The sequence below is a fragment of the Branchiostoma floridae genome, chromosome 14 (genome assembly GCF_000003815.2).
Source record: "Branchiostoma floridae strain S238N-H82 chromosome 14, Bfl_VNyyK, whole genome shotgun sequence".
Lineage (NCBI taxonomy): Eukaryota > Metazoa > Chordata > Leptocardii > Amphioxiformes > Branchiostomatidae > Branchiostoma > Branchiostoma floridae.
This window is the reverse complement of record NC_049992.1, coordinates 17,289,286-17,315,666: the sequence shown is the minus strand read 5'-3', so window position 1 is coordinate 17,315,666 and position 26,381 is coordinate 17,289,286. Positions and strand designations below refer to the sequence as shown.

The 26,381-nt window shown below is 41.3% G+C and overlaps 1 protein-coding gene across 1 annotated transcript; it reads left to right on the top strand.

Moving 5' to 3' along the window:
- On the top strand, positions 1-26,151 carry LOC118430961 (ubiquitin conjugation factor E4 B-like). The gene is made up of 24 exons (XM_035841992.1): positions 1-195; positions 1,334-1,710; positions 2,558-2,645; positions 3,662-3,806; positions 4,788-4,947; positions 6,168-6,327; positions 7,005-7,220; positions 8,334-8,417; positions 8,819-8,881; positions 9,416-9,532; positions 10,098-10,196; positions 10,740-10,943; positions 11,598-11,703; positions 13,060-13,298; positions 14,211-14,338; positions 14,896-14,994; positions 15,915-16,150; positions 17,091-17,217; positions 18,643-18,787; positions 21,286-21,420; positions 22,929-23,120; positions 23,760-23,934; positions 24,282-24,428; positions 25,327-26,151. Exons 1-24 carry the CDS (start codon positions 172-174, stop codon positions 25,377-25,379), a joined length of 3,519 nt encoding a protein of 1,172 aa, XP_035697885.1. The 5' UTR covers positions 1-171; the 3' UTR covers positions 25,380-26,151.
- Positions 26,152-26,381: the final 230 nt, after the last annotated feature.

Here is a 26,381-nt window from a genome sequence, read left to right as displayed (position 1 = left end):
CCATTTCATATGACGTCATATCCAAGATGGCGGAAAACTGTGTTTTTCATTGAAAATTTCGCAGTCCTCGAATTCGACTCGATTTTCTCGCTATCGTGGCAGATATATCGATATCAGACTTCATATTTTAGTAGTAGAGAAAGCATAAGAAGCCATACAGGACGGTGAAAGATGAGTGAGCTTTCTCAGGACGAGGTAGGTTGTTTTATTTTGCTGCGTTGTTGCGTTGGCCCTTTGTCAAAATAACCTGTCGAGTCACCAGTGCAACAGCTTATGATAAAGTATTATACGACTACCTCCCTTTTCAGTGGAACTACTTCGTTTACAGTGCTCTCAACTCCTCAATGTGTACACGCATCAGCAGCCATTTACAAAGGTTAAGAAACAATCAGACTCTGTTTTGGCTCTTCCAGAGAAAAAGCCGACTGTTTGGAACGAACCGGCCAGCGTAGGGAGGGTGGGGGGCAACTCAGGAAATGAAAATGCACAATTTTTTGCGGAATCGGAACTGCACTATTTTCTGCCTTGAGTTTAACAGTACCATAATACTAGTGTTATGTTTTAATGAGAATGAAGTAAGTCCTACACCCACCGTAGTTGAGCTGAAATTCATGTAGTGAGTTCACGGATTCATAGCTGCCCGCCCTTGACCCATATAATTTTGTTCCCTGTTGTTTTCCTAAATCATATCGCGTATTGATGACGGTATGAATCACTCTAAGTGACAAGGTCACCCTGTACGTCATCTGGGTACGATTTGTACCTACTAATCAGTTTCAGATGGTGACACAGTGCAAACTGCACAGACACTGAGACAACAAACCCCAGGGCCCCATAATAATCACCAGGTGTATTTTGCCAGCCAGTAGGTACCCAAATTATGAGTAACGAGGCTGTTAAACATGGTTCGAGGCACCTCCTCGAGCACGGGACCCCCGTTTTACGTCCCTCCCGGAAGACGATTTCGTGGAAAGCTTCGTGAGGCTACAGCAATCCTGTCATCCTTGGTTGGTCCCCATCCAAGAACTGTCCGGACCGCGCGTTGCTTAACTTCCGAGATCGAGGGATCGGGTGTACCAATGTGCCACGGGGCCGTAGCATGATGCAAAAAATCATCAAAACGGTTTTGGCTTGTCTTACAAAATATCCTATAGGATATAGACAGCTTAGGTCGATGAAGAATGATATGTCCAATAGGAAACATTGTAAGACAATTGGACATCTAAAATTGTCTTAGTTGGACCCATGAAATGGCTTACAATTGATATACTATAATGCAGAGCAGAGTTTTGGATATGTAGCTAAAATTTTGTTTCTTTCTCTTCCCTACCAGATGCGCCGGAGACGGCTGGCACGTTTAGCTGCTGGGGGTCTCTCCACATCCCCTCCCCAGGGCTCAGGAACCACCCCCACCCCCTCCCCCTCGAGTAGCACCCCCACCTCCCCCACCCAAGCTGCCAGTAGCCAACTCACTTCTCCTTCCCAGAGTCCCAGCAGCCAGCTGACATCTCCTGCCCAGGGTGCTCAGTCACCCCTGCAGTCTGGGTTTCTGACCCCGGGGGATCGCTCCCCACGGACCCCCAGTTCCCCCACAACTCCGGTCACCCCGACAGGCGCCAGGCCGAGACAGAGGGCTGGGGCTAGTGCCACTCTAGACTATGGTTCTCAGTCGTCTCAGAGTCAGAGTATGGATACAGATAGTGAAAAAGGGTAAGGCAGGAATAAGGAGATTCACGGTGCATCTCATCAAGGAGGTTAACTAGCAACACATACCTTTGTACCAAGGAGGTTAAAAAAGACCATAGCAACACATACCTTTGTCTTTTTTAACCTCCTTGTTTGTACCAAGTATCATTACAGTCCATCCAGAGATTCTTCAGAATCTGATATTGAGTCGCAGGGTTCTCCCGAAAGGGTGGAATAAGGGAGGCCCTCCACTATACTCTCAGCCAGCTCCACTATACTATTTTTCAAATTTAGTGTGTTTCTTCCCTATTTTCTTTGTTAGTTTTGGTAAAATTAATGACAACTCACAGATTTTTGTACCAAGTGGCATCACTTTTCCAGTCAGCATTGTCTGCAAAAACTTGTGAATGAGCAATGATCAAAACAATAGTCGTTTTGCCACTTTACAACAAAGGAATCACAACAGTATATTATACTTGTAATATTTGACACCCTCTGTCATGCAAAATGAACCCATTTTCATGAAAGCGCAACGCGTTGGTGCGGTTTATTTTTGCCAGCCCCTTCACTATACTAAAAAATTCTGGGGAGAACCCTGAGTCGGATACATGCGCACACAGACAAACAGTTTGTTTGTTTGTTTGAACCTTTATTTATTCATGAGAAGCTCAAATCGGCCAGCAGGCCGCTTTTCATTGAGGTCATGAGGGAGGTAAGGGTCAGATAAAATATAATACACGTATAGGTTACATAACAGGCCAAAAAATATAGCTCCATTTTTTACAGTACTGATAATGATACAAATGTGTAGGTAGGGAATGAGTCAATGTATGAAAACTCACATCATGATTGTCTGATTCGTTTTTTCCAGGACTCTGTCCCAGATAGATGTGGACTCAGGTATAGAGAACATGGAAGTGGAGGAGGTAGATAGAAAGGATGGTGCTGTGTCCCAGAGGGTGAGTTTGTGGTTACCAGGCTTGAAATATATTCATGCACGTATACAGTAAAGCATCAATAACTGTTAACAGTAGAAACCACTCCGCCAGAGGAACAGCAGTCTTCTAAGACTTAACTCTCAAAGAAAGAAGATTTTTCTTCTTTCTTTGAGAATTAAGTCTTAGAAGACTGTTGTTCCTCTGGTCCACCCATCATTCCTCCATGTAAAAGAATTTTCCTTCGTGTGATGGAACAATTTTGAGACCACTCTGTCAACAAATGGCAGACAAAAGGCAGTGGATAAAGATGTATAAAAGTAAGTCCAAGTTTGAACAAACCATGTTTAAGTGCCAGCCTGAGAATTTTACACCATGACAGAAATTTGTACATGAAAGCAGGAAAAAAATAAGTCTTTAAACTGACTATAGTTGATAGAACTTTTGAGCAGTGAACACCAATCAGTCTTCCCTATCCTTATAATGCATTTAATGGCAAAAAGATGCTGTCAAAAGTCACCTACCTGAAATTTCGTCCTTGAAAAACTAACATTGAGAGGGTAGCCCGGCCTCTAAAATGTCCATTCCCAACTTTTGGAAACTTTCTGACCGCTGGGTCACACGTGATTTGCAGCCAAACGCAACCTGGTGACCTTTGACCCCATCTGGCATTAGAATCACAGCACCAAAACAAACTTCTTTCTAGTGTTCTAGGCACCCAAAACAGGCTTAAAAGTCTGGTTTTTCAACATAAAAAAAACCCTACAACCCTTACCTGTAGAATACAGCTCCGAAATGCCAACATTTCCAAAGAAAAACACATCTTCTGTTACTTTTAAAAATCAATTCTGTATGGACTCACCGGGGACCTTCTGCACAGCCGTCAATTAGGGTCACTGCCCTTTTCCAACTATGGTTATCAGGATTACAGAAAAAAAATCAAGCTGGCTAGAAGTAGAACCCTGCAAGTGTCTCTAACTGCAGTTTTCCCTGATACTGTGTCTCTAACCGCAGTTTTCCCTGTTATACTTGTACTATAGGAGCCCAGCTGTAGTTCTGAGCTGAATGAAGAGCAGCTGCTAGCAATAGTGTGTCGGATCCTGCGGGTCTCATGGAAGAAACCTGAACAGGACGTTGTCTTCCTTCCTGGGCTGGCTGCTGAGTTCAAACAGGACCCAAAACAAGGTGGGAACTTCTATTTATATTTGTTTGCTTGCATATCCAGTAATACCCCCCCTCACATTAGGCGAAAATCGATCGGACAATGAGTCTGCGAGCTCTATATTACAAGGAGGCATGACCCTGCTGCCAACGAAGAAATGGAAGAGTCCCCCCCTTCCCGTCAGGGTCATGCCTCCTCGTAATTTAGAGCTCGCAGACTCGTCGTCCGATCGATTTTCGCCTAATGTGAGGGGGGTGTAAAGGGATAAAGGGTATACAGTAAAGGACAAGAGACTCAGTGCATATTAGGTACTCATTTTGACCAGAGTCCTTTGAGAAAATAGGTGTAAAGTGCCTTTCTGATAGCCTGAGTACCATCCTATTTCTACCGGAGCTTCTTACACTTGCTACCGTAAAAACTTTTTTTAGGGTAGCGAGTGTAAGGAGCCTCAGTAGAAATAGGACCAGGCTGCTTTCCGAAGGGTACAATGTCAAAGAGATTGGAACCCTGAACCTTTGTACTAAAAAAATCTACGATCCTAACCACAGGAATAATCTCCAAGCAGATCCTACGGTAGCATAAGATAGTATCAAAAGCTGGCAGATGGGTAGCCAGCTTAGGAGTGTGTTTGGCTACCGGGGCATATGGACACCTCTTGGCTGACTACACTCCTTGGCCAGTTTGGTACTATCATATGCCATTGTAGGATCTGCTTGACATGGCAAATGGACACCTCTTGGCTGACTACACTCCTTGGCCAGTTTGGTACTATCATATGCCATTGTAGGATCTGCTTGGAGATTAGAACTCTGCCATTTCTTCGTCGGCATTAATCTCCAAGCCAAACACACCCCTAAGCCGGCTACACCCCTCTGCCAGCTTTTGATACTATCTTATGCTACCGTAGGATCTGCTTGGAGATTACCACAGGACCACCTTGCCATGTTTTAAATGTAATGCTGTTGATTAAATCTCTAACTCTTTTTTTTCAACTTCTTCTGTAGTATACAACAGTCTACAGGACCTGGTTAGTCAGATCTTAGTGGAAGTGCTGACCATGCCACAGGCGCAATCCCACAATCCCTTTGCCAGTCTGACGGCCACGCCCTCCCAGTCCCTGTCTAGTATCACCAGTAAGAAGTTTGGTACCAGTCCCTTCCATGGGTAAGCCAATATACCAGATACTGGTTTCTTTTTATAAATGACTTTTAAGCAGGCTTTTAGCTAGGATTTTATAATAGGGAGTCCAAACTTATTGGTGAGTCGCGGTAAGTGACTATTGTAGGGGGGGTCTGGGGGCATCCACCTTCCATGGTGCAGAGTTTTTGATGATTTTTTAAGTTAAAGTGCATTCTTGGGTATCCCAAGAGGCAAAAATACCGTTCCAGAGGTCACAGTAGAAGACTGTGACCACAGATGACCTGGTAGCATCCCTAGTGAATCAGAATTTCATGCTTGTCAGACGATTTTCTCCCCATTGTAAGGGCGTCCAGGGGCATAAAATTTCTTGTTATTCTTAAGAAAAGTGTGTCCACATGACGCGTTGACGCATGCCTGGCTAAAAGCCTGGTTTTCACTTTGACAGTACTGGTGTGATCTTTTGTCACTTATCTAACCGTTACCCTCATGATACGTAGTACAGAACTACATTTCTATCATGGTGTTTTACAGTACATAGTATGGGTAATTGTGTGTCTTGCAAGGATTTGTTTGTATTCATCGTTGCAAGTACTGTAATTGACTTTATCTTCACGGTACCAAACTTTCACGGTCTGAGAAAATTGAACTTGTTCTCGGAACTAAATGTTCACTGTCGAGGCAAGTGCGCATGAAAAAAGTCTGTGAATTATTTTTTATCGGTAATGATAAGTTCACGTTACAGTCGTCACTGTGAAAACCGTGAACATAATAGTACATTGAAAAAATCAGGAATTACAGTACCTCAGAAATATTGTAATTACAACACTGTTACAATGTATAGTATGTACATGAACTGAGAAGGGTGAGTCACAGGCACCACAAGTAGAAAACAGAAGGAAAATGTTCTCAGTGGTTTTGAATTTGTGGTCAAGCAAAAGGCCTGGCAACGCGAAAACTTCAAACTCAAAATTGCCACAAAAGTCTCTGCATTTAAAGTATTTTAAATGTGGTGCTGTTGTTGTTGATGTTGCAGTTTGCCCAGCCCTGGTGCAGAAGGTGCTACAGCCTCTGCAACTTAAAAAAAGAATGACTCACGACTTTCATTTTTAACTCTCTTCTTGCTTGTTGTACCAGTCAAAACCTGTCCAAAACGGTATCCACTGCTACATGGATGGTTGGTTCATGCGGTGTTTACAATATCTTGTAAGGGATGTTTTGTGAACACTGTGCTGTTGATGTTGCAGTTTGCCCAGCCCCGGTGCAGAAGGTGCTACAGCCTCTGCTAGTTCGTCCTCCTCCACCAGTGACAGGTTCCATATCCCAGCCTGTAGGGAGACAGAGATCCTCAACTATCTACTGGAGTGCTTTGACAGGGTGGGCATGGAAGAGAGGACAGCTCCAAAGGTTAGCTTTTGGATGTACTTGCAGGGCTTGAAATACTGGTGCGACTTAGTGCACCAAAATTGGAACTGTGCACCCAATTGTTTTCTTTGGGCGCACCGGTGCACACAAATGTTTGAAGGTTTAGGTATGTAAAGATATCAAAGTATACCAGTATGCACCATATTCTTGACAACTAAGTGTTACAAAGGTAGTAAAAGTTCTGTCATAGTCTTAAGAATTTGAAGTTGGAGTATGGGTTCACCAAACTCTGAAGAGCAGTAATTCAGTAGGTTTCAAACTTGGTTTTTCTGACATTCTACTTTATTTTAGGTGGTGCTTCTTGGGTAGGGTGCACCAGTGCACCTAATCCCCCAAATGAATTTTGAGCCCTGACTTGTTATAGTATAAGGGAATACTATTTACAAAAAATGACAATACAAACAGTGTTTATGAACTGTAATTACATTTTGGTAATTTGACATATTCATCTAATGAACACTGTTGATTTTAAGTTGAAAGTTTGTGTTGGTAAAACTTTAAAAGTAAATTTTTTGACAATCCATCCATAGCTTCTTGAGTTATGCTGTTCATCCATACACATACTCAACCAAGCAAACGCTACCAAATACTTAACCTTCCTTCCACCAACCTGATGATGCCATTTAGATTTACAAAACATGCCTTTTCTTTTTTAACAGCGGTGTAGCCAGCCGCCCGTGTGCTCTCTCCTGAACGACCTGAGGACCCAGTGCTGTACCCACGCCATCCTGGTGTTGCGGGGGGCCTTCACGGAACCGCGGGCTCCGGGCAAGCAGTCGTACCTGGTGCCGTACCTGCTGTGTCGTAACCTGCCGCGGGGGTTTCTGCACGAGCTGGTCATGATGGCATGTCAGGATCCTGAGGACTTCCAGGGGGTGAGAACAGGCTTTTAGCTAGAAATTTATTATAGGGAGTCCAAACTTATTGGTGAGTCGCGGTATAAGTGACTATTGTAGAGGGGTCTGGGGGCATCCACCTTCCATGGTGCAGAGTTCTTGATGATTTTAAGTTAAAATAGTGCATTCTAAGGTATCCAAGGAGGCAAAAATACTGTTACAGATGTCACAATAGAAGACTGTGACCACAGATGACCTGGTAGCATCCCTGGTCAATCAGAATTTCATGCTTGTCAGAGGATTTTCTCCCCAGTGTAGGACATCCAGGGGCATCAAATTTCTTGTTATTCTAAGAAAAGTGCATCCAGATGACGCGTTGATGCATGCCTGGCTAAAAGCCTGGGTGAGAAGGAATTTTAAATACTAGTAAGTTGTAATTCCTGATTTTTCAATTTTTTGTGTTCAGGGTTTTTGTGGTGATGACTGTAACGTGAACTTATCATTACTGATAACAAATAATACATGAGATGTTTTAATGTCCACCTGCTGCCTCAGTGAACTTTTAGTCCCAAGAACAATAATTTTTCTTAGGCCGTGAAATTTTGGTACCGGGAAATGAATTACAGTAGTGTCATACATATCTTCTGTCAGATTTTATTGGGGGAAAAATTTAATGAAGCCTTAGGCATTTAGAAATAGGAGGGAAAGAGTAGGGGGATGGTGTGGATTTCTAGTAGTAGTATGGAGCTGATGAGAATTGATCTAAAGATAAAATGGGGTGTTTTAAGGCTTCTTGAAAGACTAATGGCTAACTGAGTCAGTGACCAAGACTTAGTATTGTTACTGTCCCCAGAGCTACATGATTATAGCCTTTTGTATTAGCTATTGGCTTGTTGGTGTACATTCTGTACATGTATGTTTCTCACTGTCTAACTAGTATTAAACAGATAATTTTAAAGAAAAAACATCCATTTTACAATTTTGGTTCACTTAAGATTAGGAAACTAAAGATTAGGGGTTTTGAAATCATAACAGCAAAGTCCTAATACTGAAACTTAGAGCTGAAGTATTTCTTGAAGCCTGTTCATTTTAACAAACATCACATTCAGATAGGCAACTGTAATGCATTCTTGTTACTTTTTCCTGTTGTAGGTTATTGGTGTCGTTCTGCAAGACTTACAACAGACCATGTCTGAGTTTTCAATGGAGAACGACAACTACAAGTACCCTCTCATGGTAAGGCTTGTAGTAGTGTTTTCCAGGGCCAAACGTTTTGTTTCTTTGCTGATTGCCTGCCTAAATTTCATATTGCCTTGTTCCTTGTGCCTCTAAACCAAGCAAGAAAATGCAATTTTGAAACTTATAAATGAAGACACTTTATCAGAACAACTACTGTTTTATTTCATATTCTGGTGATGTATCTTATGAACAATAATTGTTATTTTGTAGTCACCCTGTCTTCTATGTGCTTTTATATGTCAATGCACTACAAGCACCACAGGAACAACAACTGTTTGTAAATAGCAAGATAGGATTTGTATCCAAACAAAGAACACTATAAAGCCCTCTCCTAAGAGTCAGAGTGAGGATTTACATTTTGCTGATGTATATGAAAATGCTGTCTTTACAAACTGCAGGCCCTGACAGAACTATGTGAACTACGGAAGGGGACTTCCTCCCACAGACCTGTCTGTAACCTGGTAAGAACATCATATTCTTAGTAACACTAAAACACTTAGAAAATTACCGTCAACACAATAGCATCAACCTGAGTAGATCAAGCATTGAGTAGCCCTGTAAGTATTTTTTAATTGAATTAACTAATGTCAAGCTATGGCTGAATACTAAAAATTACGTTACAAAACCAATTTGAGGAGCAATGTGAAAAACTTGTCATGTTATGTGTTCTTTGATATAATCTGAACAATTGGCCTTCTTGGGTGAATATCGTCCCCTATTTATTCCGAAAATGTTAATATCTGTCTATACATATATGTCTATACATATTGGAAATACTGTATTGCATACGTAGGGTCTGCATGGGTTTATTGAGTGTCATATTGTTTCACAAACACACATTGCGTATTTCACCACAAGTGGAATTCTGCATAAAGTCGGCTGATGTATTCATTGATTCATAATCTATTGGAAATAACACTCCCTTCTGGAGTTTAGTACCCCTTTAAAGGCTATGGGACCATACCAGACCTACATTGTACATTTCTGCCCCCCAGATTGCCCTGCAGACCACCTGGCTCCCTGAGACCCTGACCCAGGCTGGAGGGAGGGAGATACAGAAGCTGTCCTTCCTGGGCCAGTTCCTCAGTCTTTCAGCTTTTGCTGAGGATGATGTAAGTGCTCCAGTGTTTATTTGAGATTTATTTTGAAGACAACTGTCCTCTTGGGTGCACTTCAGGGCTGAGCTGCAAGGGGGAGCTCCTACTTCTTGCCTTTGCCTTTACCCTTGCCTGCAGTGTTATTTTCAAGTGTTCCAGGGTTATTTTCACTCCATTTGTGTAGGAAAAAATTATGGGAACTAGAACATCTGTAAGTAAATACAGCATATTTCAACCATCTCTCACCCCGTGCTAAAAATGGACTGTTCCATAAGTCAACATTGAAAAAGTCTACCCCCATGCAAGAATGAACTCTTCGTGGGGTACTTCAAGTTAAGATGGACTAGTTCAAAAAGAGTTCCACTGAAAAAAAATGGAGTTTGCATATAAATCACCCCCTTGCAAAATTGAATTTTAAAAGATATAAAAGCATAATAGATTCTTTAAAAGAGAGCTAAACTTGAAATTGAAACCACTACTATGTTGCTTGAAATGTAAGCTTCATGACAGCATGAAAGTGTGCTGGAGATGATGTTTTCACCTGTAGTATGCCTGGTGATCTCTTACTGTGTATTTTCAGCCCAAGATTGCAGAGAGGTTCTTTGCTGGCCCAATGCTGACTCAAGACAGTACACGACTCATCAACAGTTCCTTACAACAAGCGCTGGACTTTGCCAGGGTGAGCTATACTGTAGATGCTAATTTTTGCCATTTTTTTATGGTAGTGTTTATTGCACTGAACTATTCACCTTCAACTTCAAACTACTCAAACTAATATTTTTTTGTCTTTTAGTCACATACCTTAAGAAAAAGAAAATACAGTAGAATGTTATTTGGCAAAACAAGCTGCCAGTTGGGCCAAACCTACATGTACAATAAACATGACTTTGTACATGTACACCAGTTTTTATTAACATCAAAAGCTAGCTGCCATCAAAGAATCAAAGTCACCTGAAGACACAAAATATCAAAGTCAGAAGTTCCACTACAGTACAACAACAAGATGTTTGAGAGCACAAAATCTCTTCAAGATTTCACCAAGAACTACCCACATACCAAATATCAAGACAATCCATCTAATCCGTCTTCCCAAGATATTGTGTTCACAGACAGATTTACATATGAATGCTACCAAAATCATTATCATCATCATCATCATCAAACATAACTTACCGAAGGCATAACCTCCTACTAAGGTAATAACTGTAATGTTTCCACTCAGGGCGAGATGTTCAAGATCATCCACAGTCTTCTGGTGAACAGCGAGACCAGGGACGCCATGATGTCGTACCTGCAGGCCGTGATCGCCCGTAACCACAAGCGAGCACAGATGCAGGCTGACGAACGGATGGTCGCCCAGGACGGGTTCATGCTCAACATCATGACTGTCCTGCAGCAACTCAGTGTTAAGGTCAAAATGGACAAGGTAGGAAACATAGGGATATTGAGTTCAACTTCTTTGGAAGAAGAGGAAAACAAAAAGCCTGATTTTTTCCATAAGTTATGGGATCTGATTTTAAGATAAAAGTGGCTTTCTGCTTGTGAATGTGGGAAAGTTGGGGTAGGTGACTATTTCAACCAACCTTTACACTAACTTCTCTTAGAGAATTAACAGCCTGTTCAAGTGCTTCTCATACTATATGGTGTATAGGGTGGTGCCCATCCCCTTTTTGTTAGCCCATGAACCACACTGCTCTACATCTGCAGATCATACTACAGCAAAGGGCTAGGTCACTGTGGTTGCACTGTGTGTTCAATTTCCAAACTCTTTCTCATAAGGAATGTACAACATGTATGACTCAGTCAGGGTATATTTTACCCTAGGGTTTAGATAGCCAGCCATTTGTGTTTAGTCATATTGTGACTATCTAAAGAAAACCTAATATCTACAAATGTATGACTCATACATTCGTATTGTGTCTTCTTTAGATATTCAGTGAACCAAGGAAAATTTGTGTGGCCAAAGATAGTAAATGTGGATTTGCAGTTATAAAAAGTATCCTCATGATAGCTACTTTTAGTCCTTCAACAGTCAGTGCTCTGCAAATATTGTGTTTATGAATTAATTTTTTCTTGTCAGGTGGATGCCCTGTACCCCCACCATCCCAAGTCCCGTATTGACCTGTCGGAAGAGACAAGGCTTAGATGTTCTTCTGAGGAGTGCAAGACATGGACGGAAGAACTAAGTATGAGCCCCTTTCTTTTGTGATGTCTCATCATCAGACAGTACAAACGTGGTACAAATATTTAAGGTGCACACAAAGTTTGTTTTAAATTGGAAGGAAGCACATGTGATGCAAGTAAAAGACCATGTGGTACATGTTGAATACAACATGGTGTATTCTGTATCACCCGAGGTTCCAGCCCGACCGCGGGTCGGATCACCCGAAGGCCGGAGGGTGATCCGACCCGCGGGAGGGCTGGGACCGAGGGTGATACGGAATACACCGTGTTGTATTTTATTTATGTCATACCCACCTGAGAAAACCCATGTTTTGATGCGAAATGCGCCAGAAGTTGAACAAATTTGGTGCCCTCGAACAAAACGTGTTGCAACAGCAATGTCCCAACGTCCGAATTAGGTATTCAAATTGCCAACCGTGCCGTATTCGGCCCGCTCGAAACAGTTGGATTTATTCAAATGGAGCCTGTGTGATACGCCTTTCGAACCTGTGCCATACGGAAACCTTCAGGCCCGGTCCGGAACACCCGTATCGAACGTTTTTGCGTCACAGGTATGACATAAATTTTGAATACAACACAGGTATTCTGTATTGCCCGAGGAAAGGCCCAACCGTGGGTAGGGTCACATGAAGACCGGAGAGCAATACGACCCATGGGAGGGCTGGGAGCAAGGGCGATGCATTTTATTATCTCATGCCAACCTGAGCAAACTCAAGTTTATCCACAAAAAAAAGAGGAAAGGAAGTGACATCAATACACATTGATTGCATCAACAACTTTATTTGTCAATTTGAGCAAAAGACCCAGGCAAAAAGTTGAATGGCTTAAATTTTCAACAACGGTACACGCAAGCGAGATCCAAGTGTTTGAATCAAAGTATGGAACACTGATATCAAGTGTAGATATGGCCCGAGTATAATATAATGTTACATAGAGAACAGACTGTCCAAAACACCCATATTGAATGCAGTGTACAAAATATTTTTCTGAGCCGGTTTGCACAGTGTGCAACCTGGGGCAAAAACTAGGTTGCACAGCTGAATTTCAAGTTGCACCACCTAGAATTCACTATTAAAAATGTCCAAGACTGCCAAGAAATCTGCAATTATTGACATGTTTGGTTGCTATGAAACGGAGCTGCCTCATTCCATTTATTTCTTGCATGTACATTGACAACAAAATCGAGTTCTGAGGCTCAAAATCAAAGTTGCGCCCTGTGCAACCTGAGTTAAGAAGTAAGTTGCAGCAAGCAAAAAGTGGTTACAGTGTGCAAATGGGTATTTTGCACACTGTGAATGTAATTACAACTCAGTTATTACAAATTACAAACAGTTTACTCCTTTTTTCTCCGTTTGCAGATAAGGAGCCTTCCAACTGGGTGGACCCCAAGTTCCCGACAGAGTGTTTCTTCCTGACGCTCCACTGCCACCACCTGGCCCTGTTACCGGCCTGCAGGAACTACATGCGCCGGGCACGTGCCATCAGAGACCTCCAGCGGGCCCTGGAGGAACTGCAGGCCCAGGAGCCCCTGTGGAGGAACCTGCCCACTGCCAACAGACACAGAGAGACGTTAAAGAGATGGAAAGCACAGCAAAAGGTAGATACTGTAAAAACCAAAATGTTTGCGGTACGTTAAACTTAAAGAGATGGAAAGCACAGCAAAAGGTAGATACTGTAAAAAAGGAAATGTTTGCGGCAGGGTTCTAGCCAGCATCCGTCCTTCCATCCTTTGATGGAATTTTGCAGCTGGGGATGGGAAAAAAATGTGACCATTCCGTCCTCTGTGACAGACAAAAATCGGCATGTAGAAATATTGAACAAATGACATTTTGCAAAGATCTCCAGAAATTCAGCACAAATGCCATTAAACCAATCTGAGTCTATTCTACTAGCAAAATTTGTTCCTGAAAATGCAGGAAATAGTGTTTCGGGGGGTCTTAGATTTCAAAATTTTCCAGAACCCTCTAGGACCATCGCGTGGAAGCTTCTTGTGCTCGACAGGATTTCCGTTGAAAATCCAGGTTGACAGCAAAAAAAATTTTAGGCTGGCTAGAACACTGGTTTGCAGTACATTTTTTATGTTTACAATTTCCCTGGTGACCTCTTCACCAAGCTATAAAAAACCCCAAAATTTGTTATTGTGTTCTGCCCTCCAACCCCTTTTGTTTCAGCTGCAACCTTAAAACCACCGTAAACCTTCCATTTTTGACCCACCTCGAAATGAAATCCCTGCAAAAACTTTTCTCCTTTCACAGAATGCACTGTGAAGTAAGATTGTACATGAAAACAATGCAATTTTTCCAGCATACATTGTCAGAAAAAGTTGGACTTGGACTGGAATTGAACAGTGTCACACCTTGTCATTACTTCTGCCATAGCCACTTGGATATTTGATGCTACCAGTACCACTTTGTACCAGACTGAAATTTTCATGACTACTTGAGAACACCATCAATACATGCATATATAAAGCTGATGATTTATGCCTATGAATCTTGTCCTGTTGCAGAAACTGACCAGAAGCAAGGCATGTGCAGAAGCAGTGTTACACGATGAGTCCATGTTGCGAAGGTGCTTGCACTTCTACGGGATGGAAGTCATGCTGCTCTTCAAGATTCTTGACCCCAAGAACCCCAGGTAGAAAGAGTTTCTTATTAGAACATGGGTTATGTACTAGGGGTGGGTACAAGCACATAACATTCAGGTACAGATACAATTAAGGTCCAGAGGATCAGGTCCACACCTGAACCTGGATCTAATTATTTGTGAAAACTAGTGAATGGGCAATACTTAAAGTCAAAACAATGGTGCAGTTTTCTACAAAGGAATCCATTTGGTGGAGTATCCGACTCCCACTGGAAAGAAAAAGATAGTACCCACCTCTAGTATTCACTATACAGTATGGACAAAGTTTGATGGATACTGTGATGGTTACATTGCAAAGAAGTTTTAAACAATGTCACCACTACTACTACTATACTTCTATACTACTACTACTGCACATGTACTCCTACTACTACTAGTGCTGCTCCTTTAGATTGGAAGTATGGTTTGGGTATGGTCCAATGGTGTTCAAGTTCAAAAACAAGATGATTAATGGCTACATCTACACAGTGATGTCAGGTCGTTAGAGGTCTTTTAGAACTTGTTTGTTCATTGAGACATGATGATGCCTTTTTTTTCGGACCTCCCAGACCAACCCTACCCCTGGTAGAAGATGTACCCATGGCGTTTGCTGCTCTGCCAGAATTCTATGTGGAAGACCTGGCTGACTTCCTCATGTTTGTGCTACAGTAAGTGGTTTTCTGTTGACCAACTTTGGAGTAGAAAGAAACACATCATGACTGTGTTTGGCTATAAATAGGAACTTATACAATAGACCTATCTCATATCCGTACTCACTTCTGTCAAAACGTAAAAATGCAAGATAAAAACATAAAAATGCAAATGAACATGCAGTCACTCGTTCATTGGTTTAACCACTGATTCCTAAAAAATGCTATTATTGGTGGAGCTGCTAATTATGATTGACAGTCAGGATCAGCCTACATGTATAATGCTATGTTGTGAAATAGCTGAATTTACAGGAATTTACAGGTAGCTATTTTATATTCTGTGCTTCCAGAACTATATCATGGGCTGAGTTTTGAGTAGACAGCATCTGCAGCCCATATTTATTAATATTTTATTGTAGTATGGACGATGAAGTACCATTTACCTCTTATATCTATATAATTTTATCTACCTCTTATTAGTCTTATATCCATATAATTATATATCTGTCAAAAGAATCATTTTTAGAACAATGTAGATCAAGGTAAAGCCGAGTTAAGTACCTTCACTTCAGACACTATTCTAAATCTAAGATTTTTGAAAAACGAAAAGACTCTAGATTTAGGGTAGCATTTGCAAGGAAATGCATGTACACAATGTTTACCTTCACATGGTCAATCCTAACAAATTACTGCTCTATTTACACTTATGATAATCAGCCCCTCGAGCTCTGCCCTGCCATTTGCTTACTTACATCATTGAACACCTCAGGATATAACCTTACTAGTAACCATGGTGATAGCCATCTGGTACAGGTCATTGACCTAATTTCTTTGGAGAAGAGGAAGAAACTGAGAAAAAACAACATGTTTCCCTGCCATGAAAGTACTCATAAAAATGTGCTGTTTACCGGCAATTACCACCTCCTCCTCTCCCCCAGACATGCCCCCCAGGTCCTGGAAGACCCCTGTACCCAGGATATAGTTCTCTTCCTGCTGCTGATGGTGGCCACGCCCAAGTACATGCGGAACCCCTACCTCACCTCCAAACTCATAGAGGTGATGTTTGTGGCCAATCCCGCCGTACAGCCACGTACGGAAAGGATCCACGAGATGATCGTGTCCCACCCTCTGGCAGCGCCGTACCTGGCACCCGCACTCATCAGGTTCTACTCAGGTAAGTTCAAGTCCAAGATGGTGTCTAAGGCACGATCTAGACACGGTTTTTGCTGATATCGGCAAGCCGACAACCTCTCGCTGACAGCTTTTTTTCAGCGTCTAGATGAAACTGCAATATCGCCATAAAGATATCGGCAAATTTTCTCCAGAAAGGTCCGGAGCATTCGCCCGATAGCTTAGCAGGGGTCCCCGATAGCTTAGCAGGGGTCCCCGACAGCTTCCGCGCGCGTGTAGATGTGTCCCGACTTCGGGAGGGCTCATTAGCATATAACACGGGCTCATTAGGCTATATAGCTGTTTATGACTGCAAGCGCCACGGGTGTCCCACGGCCAACGTTCCAGATCCCTCCTGACACATCCACAGATATCGGCAAAAACTGTGTATAGATTGGGCCTAAGTTAAAGTCCAAGATGGTGTCTATGGCACTGCCAATCTCCATTCTGAATCCCTTTGGCCACACAACTTTAGGCAATCACTAGCAGCTTCACAATGGAGCCTCTCCATGGTTCCTATTAATGGTTATTGGGAGACCCCGGTTCAAATCCTGGGTATGTACATTGTATCTGAGTTAGGGTTGCACCTGTTTTGCAGAAGGGACATAAAATGGGGGGTCACGTGTACATGGAGGTTCCTCAAGCACATTTAAGATGAAAGAGCTAGCAACTATTCCCTTAGAAATAAATTCTGCCAGGTTTAAATATTTAAATCGTCATACAAATATGACAATTTCTCACTAAAAAAGGCAGTTTGCCACATTTATAACTTACGGATATTTGATCAAACTTGCTTAGGTACAGGTAAAGGTCTGGACCTGTACCTAAACCTGTGTACCTGTACATGTACCTGTACCTAAAATTTCTTTAGATACACAGCTCTACCACTAGGCAATACAGATGAACAACAATAACAACATATTGCTGTCTGTCCATTGCTGTAGATGTTGAGACAACGGGAGCCAGCAGTGAGTTCTATGACAAGTTCAGCATCCGCTACCACATCAGTATCATCCTGAAGACACTCTGGAAGATCCCAGCTCACCAGAGAACTATCATAGAGGAGAGCAAGTAAGTTCAACACCAAGGAAGGTCATTATTTGTCATTGTCCACACTACAATACCAAAAGAGACAAACTATTTAAACTAGTCAACAAAATTTTTCCCAGCTTTGCACATTGTACCAAACTACTTCCTGTTAGCACCACCCAATGCATATGTCTCCCAAAATGTCTGGAATTTCATCCTCCACTGTATACAGAAAAGAAATCAAACCCAATAGCATTTATTTTAGATTAGAAGTATCACTAGTTGATGACCTCTATTTCACTTAATGTCCACTTTGTTATTGTACCATTATCATTGTTGTACTTTCATACATGTATTTTTGCAATGTAGCCTTCAGGCATGAGTTTGCAATAAAAGTATATCAATTATAAAGAATAGATGAAAGTTGAATCTCTACTTCTGGATAAATCAAATTTATATTATTATTATTTCATTATATTTCTGGATGTATAATCTTCAATTATATCAATTATAAAGAATAGATGAAAGTTGAATCTCTACTTCTGGATAAATCAAATTTATATTATTATTATTTCATTATATTCCTTGATGTATAATCTTCACAAACGTATATCAATTATAATTAGACATCCTAGTGATGTGCAAGGTGACAGTTTCTCCAGAAACTGGGTAGATTTTGTAAACGGTCAGATGTTTCAAGTAGCACCTTCAACCTCAGTTACTGACAAGGTAGTAAATGATACCTGAAATGTCTGGCTGTTTCTTCTCTTTGTATATTTCTTTAGCCCCTGTTTTCTTTTTTGAGCATAATGTCTGCTGTACAATTATTGATACACTTACCGTCTAATATATTTACGTATTTGGGACTATGGTTAAAACGAGAAAGGATTTTATTTGTTTCTTTCTTCGAAAAGGACATCAGAAAAAAATGCAAATGTCTACTCAGACAGATAGTAGTCCTTGTTTTATGTCTATTTCTCCACTATACATGAACACTTGGTGCTTCTCACATCATGGTGCTTTGCACATGTAGTTGTCATAGATTCACTGGTGCTTGTACTCGGCCACTCTAATCACATTCATGTTTTGTGGCTACTCCTTTCTCCTTCTTAGCAAATCTTGCTCTTGATTCAATGAATGAATGAATGAATGAATGAATGAATGAATGAAGACCTTTATTGTACGTTATTGCTTTCTAACAAGCTAAGTACAGGTCAAGGTGAATAGGGTACATCTCCTAGTGATTCTAAATACAATCTGTGTAAACTGTGATACATGACTGGAACTACAAAGTCTATAGTATACTAGTACTACTACTACTAGTATGTACAGGTTCAACTTCTTATCGCTTCTTAAGACAGTTGTAAATGTAGTTGCAGGTGGAGTTTAGAATACATGGTTTGTCTAATTGCACTAGAAATGTAAATTTTCCAGTAATGCCTTGTACATCTTTTTGTTCGTTTCCAGCACTGGGAAGGACTTTGTCCGTTTTGTGAACATGTTGATGAATGACACCACCTTCCTGCTGGACGAGAGTTTGGACTCGCTAAAGAGAATCCACGAGACACAAGAAGCCATGAAGGATGTGGCCACATGGGAGTCACAGCCGAGGGTAAGGGTTGTCATTAGTGGTGCGTACCTAAAGCCCGGACTTGGAATTGGACCTAAAAATGTTTAGGTCCAAGTCAAAAAAAAAACTTGCAAAAAGCTATCTGTCACTTATATTCCCTTTTATTGTTCTAAACCATCTAAAACCTTCCATAGACAGTGAAATTTGCACTGGAAAAAGACAAAAAGCATTTCATGTTTACACTGGCTGTATATAATTTGCATGTATTTTTCACATTGCATTTCAATTCATGCAATTTTATATGCACCACCACCTCCAAAAAAAAATTCTAGCACACATAATATGCAATGATGGGTTTAAGTCCAGACTTAAAGTCCGGACCTGAACCTGAACTGCTGGACCTGAATCCGGACCTGAACCTGAATATGAGTTTAGGTGCGCACCACTAGTTGTCAGTTACTGTAAATGCAGAAACTTTTGCGGTGGATTAATGTTTTTCTCATGTCCACTGTGAACATTTTTTTCATGGCAGTAAGAGACTACAGTGCATGGTGCTACCACAAAATTAAAACCACAGCAAAAAGTCCATTTCCCGCTACCGCGAAATTAAATCTCCGCAAACTTAAATGTATTTACAGTATGTTTAGTAAGGAAAACATGTTGAAAATATCAGAACCTGAAGTTTCAGTTTAACATTGTTAAACTAAGAGTGTATTTAGTGGGTTACTTTTGCTAAAATCTAAAAAATGACAGAGAAAAAGAGAATCCATTCCTTTCAACCCAATTTTTTCAGGGACCTTAAAAGGGCATTCCACTCCAGAAGGGGGTGGTGCTTTCTAATAGATAATGTGTCAATGAATACATAATCAGCCGAATTTTGTGGAATTCACATTGCGCTATGTGTGTTTTGTTAAACATTATGACACTCACTAAACCCATGCAGACCCTACCCATGCATTCCCTATACGCATAGACACTATGTTTATTGTGCATATTTTCGGAATAAATGAGGATCACTAAGCACACCGAGAAGGCAAATTGCTCATAAGATAGCAAAGAACACATAACAAGACTAGATTTCTTAGCGATCCTGAAATTAGCTTTGTAACCTTCCCTAAAAGTTTTGCATTGTATTCAGCCATAGGATTAATTCAATTAGAGGGTACTTGGGGACTTTAGTAGAAGACTGAATGCTTTTGAGACACGTGGAGCAAATGGGTACTTTATCGTATAATGTGAAGTAGTATGCATTTATTACTTCCTAAAATTAATATCTATCTAAAAATAACACTCCCGTGTGGAGTGGAATGCCCCTTTAACAGTAACTGTAAACACAACATTAACACTGTACCTATAGTGTAAGATGCAGGTCCAGGCATTTACCTGTACCAGAAATACTTATTGTCATGATTGTGATGACAACCAGTGATAGGAGTTAATTTTGCCTGGGTTTTCTACCGTTCTATGAGTAAAGCCTAATTACAGTCAGAAGAAGGAAACTACCTGTTGTGAGAAAAGTCGAAGACAGGATGTCTGCGGGCATGCGCAGTGATTGACATTTCCCACAAAGCTATTGAAATCATGCACAAGGAGGAAGCCTCCTGTTAAAAGACCGGATGAGCATGTACGCAATATAGACAGCTGTCGACTGTTGACAACTTGACATTAATCACAAAATCCGAATGAAGAAGACATTTGCTACAAAGTTCAATCACAGCCCCATTGAAATCACTTTCTCACGCTGAATCCAAGAAAAAAGCTTCTTCTCACAAGACGGGATAAGAATACTATTTAAAGCTGTTGGTTCTGACATTTGACAAGTACAGTTGAATACGTTTGAAATCACTTTGCCACTGACAAGCAATGTTCCATATAAGGAGGAAGCTGTCAAGGGAAATGGACAGGTATATCTTTGAATTCGTAAAAGAAAACAAGGGAATAACACGTCTCCAGCTTTTTTGGTGCCACTCATTGGTTAGGATCGCATGTTATTGATTTTCATAGTGTCATTTCAAACTAAAACAAACTAAACAAAAATATGTTGATGAAGGTTCATGTGATGAAGTACACATTTTTTTTATGGACGGGATGAAATTTTTGTGTGTTCCAGCAAGCAAATTTCTATCCCAGGACAAAGGGACAGGTCCTTGAGACAGCCCTGTATTAAAGAGATGTTGCATCTACATGTAGATTGAGACATAAATGTATGTTACAGCTATGGTAATGTTCGGAACAATTTCTTGACTGTAGAGCGAAACAGAAGCACTTGTCAATGTAAATTTTGTCTAACACTGTACTTTATAATTGTGAACGTCAAATTGTTCACTGTCTTATTGAGGTCACCTGATGAGTGGCGCTGAAATGACATCTCGCTCCAGACCCTTCCGATTTAGCCCAGCGTATTGTAAGCTACTTACAATTCAGCTCCTGGCTGCAAAGAGTGAGTAGTCGGCCCGCCCAATAACAACAACTGTTTTTACATTTATCAACAGTCTAACCTATATCTGTTTCTTTGTTTATTTATTTATTGTTACAAACAGGATATGCAGGAGAGCCGTCGACGCCAGCTGAATATTGATGAGCGCCAGTGCCGGTCGTACCTAACACTAGCCACAGAGACAGTGGACATGTTCCACTACCTCACTGTGCAGATCAAAGAGCCATTCCTTAGACCTGTAAGTGTCTGATGCTACATCTGGGGGCAGGGCTCGAAATTCATTTTTGGGATTAGGTGCACTGGTGCACCCAGCTTAAAAGATTGGGTGCACCAAAAATTTTTGGGTGCACCACTTAAATTTAAGTAGAATGTAAGAAAAAACTAATAACAAAACTTAGTTATAACCTGTCAAATTCTTAAACAAGTAACATGACAGACATTTTTATTATCTTTCTAAGACTTAGATGTCAAGAATACTAGTATATACTAGTATACTTGATATCTTTCCATACATAAACCTAAGGAAATTTTTGGGTGCACCTGGGTGCACATGCACCCAGTATTTCAAGCCCTGAGGGGTAATGAATATTACAACTTTCCAAAAATAGTTTCATCGGGTTGGTAGAATATAGGATATAGCCTACGAAAATTCCTTTTAAATAACCAGCCACTGTGATGAACCAGGACAAGGGGGGATATAGGCTTAGCCACGTTTGGGATTGTTTTCTCACCGCAAAAGCGCCACCTACATCGGTTACATATAGCGGTGAGAAGCAGAACTCCAGTTAGGAGCCCTGACAAAGGTGTCTGAGAGGCATCAAAACGTAACCAATGGAGGCACTGGCCGGTTGTGTAAAAAAGATTCTATTACATCATTCTTTGAGCACTGAAAATTGACACGAGGTTGGCAAAGTGTACATGTAGTATTAATGTGAAGATAATTTGAGGCAAAGCTAGAAAAATGTACTGATCTTTGCAAGTAACTATAACTTTGCTACCTGACATGTCTTACCATTTCCAAAATCTTGAGGCAAACGGATAATCGGGCTGGCCTGATAGTGGGGCGGTCATGAAGTTTGGGTGCATGTGCGGTGGGAAATCGGTAGCAAGTCCTCCATGCACCAGCTTTAAGAATTATGGCACTTAGGGTACTGTATTTTTGTTGTTGTGCCATTTGTGTGTGTTTTTGTGTGACAGCAGAGTAATGGGTCGTTAAGTTTATCATATTAATTTTTCGTGTTGGTAAGGCCCCCAAGTTAGTAAGGGTCTTGAAACTTAAGGTTAGTCTCCTTTAAGGTGGGGTCACACCTGCGTATATATTTAAGTCCGTATGAGGCGCGCATGGGAGTATTCGCCTCCACCAGGCTCCACAGGTCGTTGTAAAAATAGTGAAAATTGGACAAACGTAAACAGGTAATATGTCACAGGTCGTTGTAAAAATAGTGAAAATTGGACAAACGTAAACAGGTAACATGTCAGACGAGTTAGCTGGTCGCTAACCATACTTCTCGGTCAGCTAACTCATCTGGCATGTTATGTATCTATATTTGTCCAATTTCTACTATTTTTCCCGCTACCTGTGGAGCCTGGTAGAGACTAAAAGCTTCATACGCACCTCAAACGGACTTGAATATATACGCAGGTGTGACCCACCTGTAGGCTTTCTACAGTGACTGTGCTGCAATGGGATGTCCAGTTTTGATATCTTGTTAACATTGTTTTCTCCATGTGTCCCCATCCCTACAGGAGCTAGCGGACAGATTGGCGGCCATGTTGAACTTTAACCTTCAGCAGCTGTGCGGACCCAAGTGTAAGGACCTGAAAGTGCAGAACCCAGAGAAGTTCGGCTTCGAACCCAAGAGACTTCTGGGACAGCTGATTGACATCTACCTGCACCTGGACTGTGAGAAGTTCGCAGATGCCATAGCAAATGATGAGGTAACGCAGGGCTGAAAATTCTGAGTATATGTGCACCTTGGTGCACCCAAAGTTGGAGCTGTGCACCCAATTTTTTTTCTGTGGTGCACTGGTGCACAGGTACCCACTTAATGTATCTAAAGATATCAAAATATACTGGTACATGTATAAACTACAAAACATGTATATTTTTGACATATTAGTTTTAGAAAGATACAGAATGTCTGTCAAGAATTTGATGTTTTGGGTATTTGGGTCAATTGTATATATTAGGTTTTTCTGACATTCTACTTTATTTTATGTGGTACACCCAAAACATTTTTGGTGCACCCAATTTTTTCCAAAAATGAATTTAAAGCCCTTGGTAAAGTAATTAGGTAAATGCTTAAGTCCTTTACGTATGGCGTCTTTGAAGCAGAAAGAGCAATGGTCTGGTAATCCATTGTGTGAAGATAGAGCCCATTACTCTCCTTCCACCGCCTTTTATTTCCCCAACCAAAATTGGGTGCCCGTTTTGACACCCGAGCAGATTAAAAGGAGATTTGTCTTATTATAAGTACCTTTCCCAAGGGACCAGTATCTTGCCCTAAATGCCAGTAATCAAACCCGTTCATCTGTATCCACTAGTCTAACCACTCCCCTTTGTCCCTTCTTCTGTAGCGCTCCTACAGAAAAGGTGTGTTTGAGGATGCCTGTGGGGTGATGATGCGGGCCATGATTAAGACACAGTCGGAGATCGAACACTTCGCTAACCTTGCAGAGAGGGTGGAGAAGATTCTGGTCCAGAAACTCAAGAGTGAAGCTGACTTCAGCGATGCTCCTGATGAGTTCAAAGGTATTTATCTTCCTTTTTTTTTCAACGTGTTGGAAAAATGTAGGTTGTTATATGCTGTGTCTAGAGCACAGTGTTGGCCACTCCTATCCCCATCATAACTAATTTTTTAAGCTGATGGGAAACAAGCACTGCAGTCCAAACATGGCTGAACCCACAAGTGTGAGCTAAACCAATACCGAAACCCAATCATATGGGTACCCCTTTCCATCACTCTATTAGCATGATGGGAAACAAACATGGCAGCGCCCATGGGAGTGAGCTAAATCAAGATAGGTTCTGATGATGCAAACTTAAATATATGTAAATGTAAATATTGTCTGTTTTTTTTTTTTTTTTTCCAAAAACAGATCCCTTGATGGACACCCTGATGGAGGACCCCGTGATCCTCCCCTCTGGAACGGTAATGGACCGTGCCATCATCACTCGCCACCTCCTGAACTCACAGACAGACCCCTTCAACAGGCAGAGTCTCAGGGAGGACGAACTCATTCCTGGTCAGTACTGAGTAGTTAGCGTGTTTATTCCAGTGGTTAGCGCCTAGTCCAGTGGTTCACAGCGCCCTGCCTCTGGAACTAAAAGCCATGATTTCAATTCCGGCTGTGGCTCACCTGACATGCACTCTTACTACCAGAAAGGCTTGCAGTTCTTATACCCCCCTCACATTAGGCGCGATTCGATCGGACGACGAGTCTGCGAGCTCTAATTTACGAAGAGGCATGACCCTGATGCCGACGAAGAAATTGCAGAGTTCCCCCCTTCCCGTCAGGGTCATGCCTCCTCGTAATTTAGAGCTCGTAATTTAGAAATCGCGCCTAATGTGAGGGGGGTATTAGGATGGGACGTTAAACTGTTGTCCACTGTACAATATGTCTGTAAAGTGAACCTGTAAATACTGTCATGGCCAGTGGAAGGCTAGCTCTTCAGTGAGCTAAAACTAAATCGAGATCACTTTCCTTTACTTGTATTTGTATTGTACCAGAGCCATATTTCCGTTCGGTATCGGTGTTTAATGGTACGGCCTGGGGCTTCTCAAACTCGCTTGCGTTTGCCCCTGTCAAAAATTCAAACAACTGTTCTCTCAACCAAACAGGCACATGGTCAGTTCTTTTGTTCAAATTGATGAATAAAGCTCAGCCTTGGCCAATGTTCTCTTTTCAGATGTGGTATTTGGCTCAGTCTCAGGGTGATCTACGCAATGTTGTTAGTTCTCGTTTAAAAATCTGTCATTGGAAATACATTTTCATTAATTCCATACAAATTGAGTGAATTTCTTTCTGTCTCAGCATAGGACACGTCTTTCAGGTACAAAATGTAGCTCTGGTCGTATCCTATATACTGGGAGGCTGATATGTTTGAACGATATTGTTCATACTTGTTTTTATCTCCCAACAGCCGATGAGCTGAAACAAAGGATAGCAGATTGGAAGAGGGAGAAGATGCAGTGAGAGAGTGCTTAATAGGAAGATTCCAGAGACAACAAACGAAATCTCAACGGGAAGAGAAAACATTACGGTCCTGCTCCAATGTTCAGTGTTTCCTTGAGCAATATTTGCTTGCTTGCTGCACACGGTTATGAAGTCACTCACAGTGCTTGTGTACCCCTCTACTACAGTGTATCGACCCAAATGTCAGTAAATGTTTGCCAAATATTCTGTTATTTGACTAGTACTTCCCAATGTTTTGAATGCTCTGAACGTGTTCTCATATGTTTAATGAGAGCAGCCAGTTTTACTCTTGATGTTTGCTGTAGGTCCTTCTATGTCTTTCTTTACTCATACTGTAAGCTTACATTGTATAGTCATCAGAAGGATACTGTGAAGCATACAATTATTGGTCAATATGTAAAACACCAGAAATTGGAGCCAGACGGACAAATGTAAGAATGATAATGACTAGTGATCCACAGTACATTGATATGAATTCACAAGAACTGATCTATGAAATACAGTAAAGTCAACTATGGGGAAGAAGGTGGATTTTTTTCAGGTGAGATTGTAAGGAAGGTTTGAGGTCGATTTATCAAGAAACATGGGACATTCTTGTTGCACTCATACTATAGTAAAACACTTCCTTTTAATGTCTATTTTTTCTTGACTTTGCACTGACTAACAGTACGAAAGTGTCAAAACAGTAATTTTTGTCTGATACCAGTCTGAAACATAAAGATGGCTTTGAGTTTATGAATCATAATGAAGGATGGACTGTATATGTAACTAATCTATAAAACTGGGTATACTATATTCCATAGTGTTGAGCCATCCTTCTACGCAGGGACATCCAACAGCCAAACTGCCTGTCTGGATGTGCCCTGCTCTTTCAACCGTCACTCTTAGTTCCTGTGGACGTCCCCCCCAAACCAGCTGTCAGCCAATCAGAGAATAGGCTTTCCGTTTTCAAAAAGCTGTCTCGCATGTATAAGGGTAACCTCATTAATATTTATAAGCAGG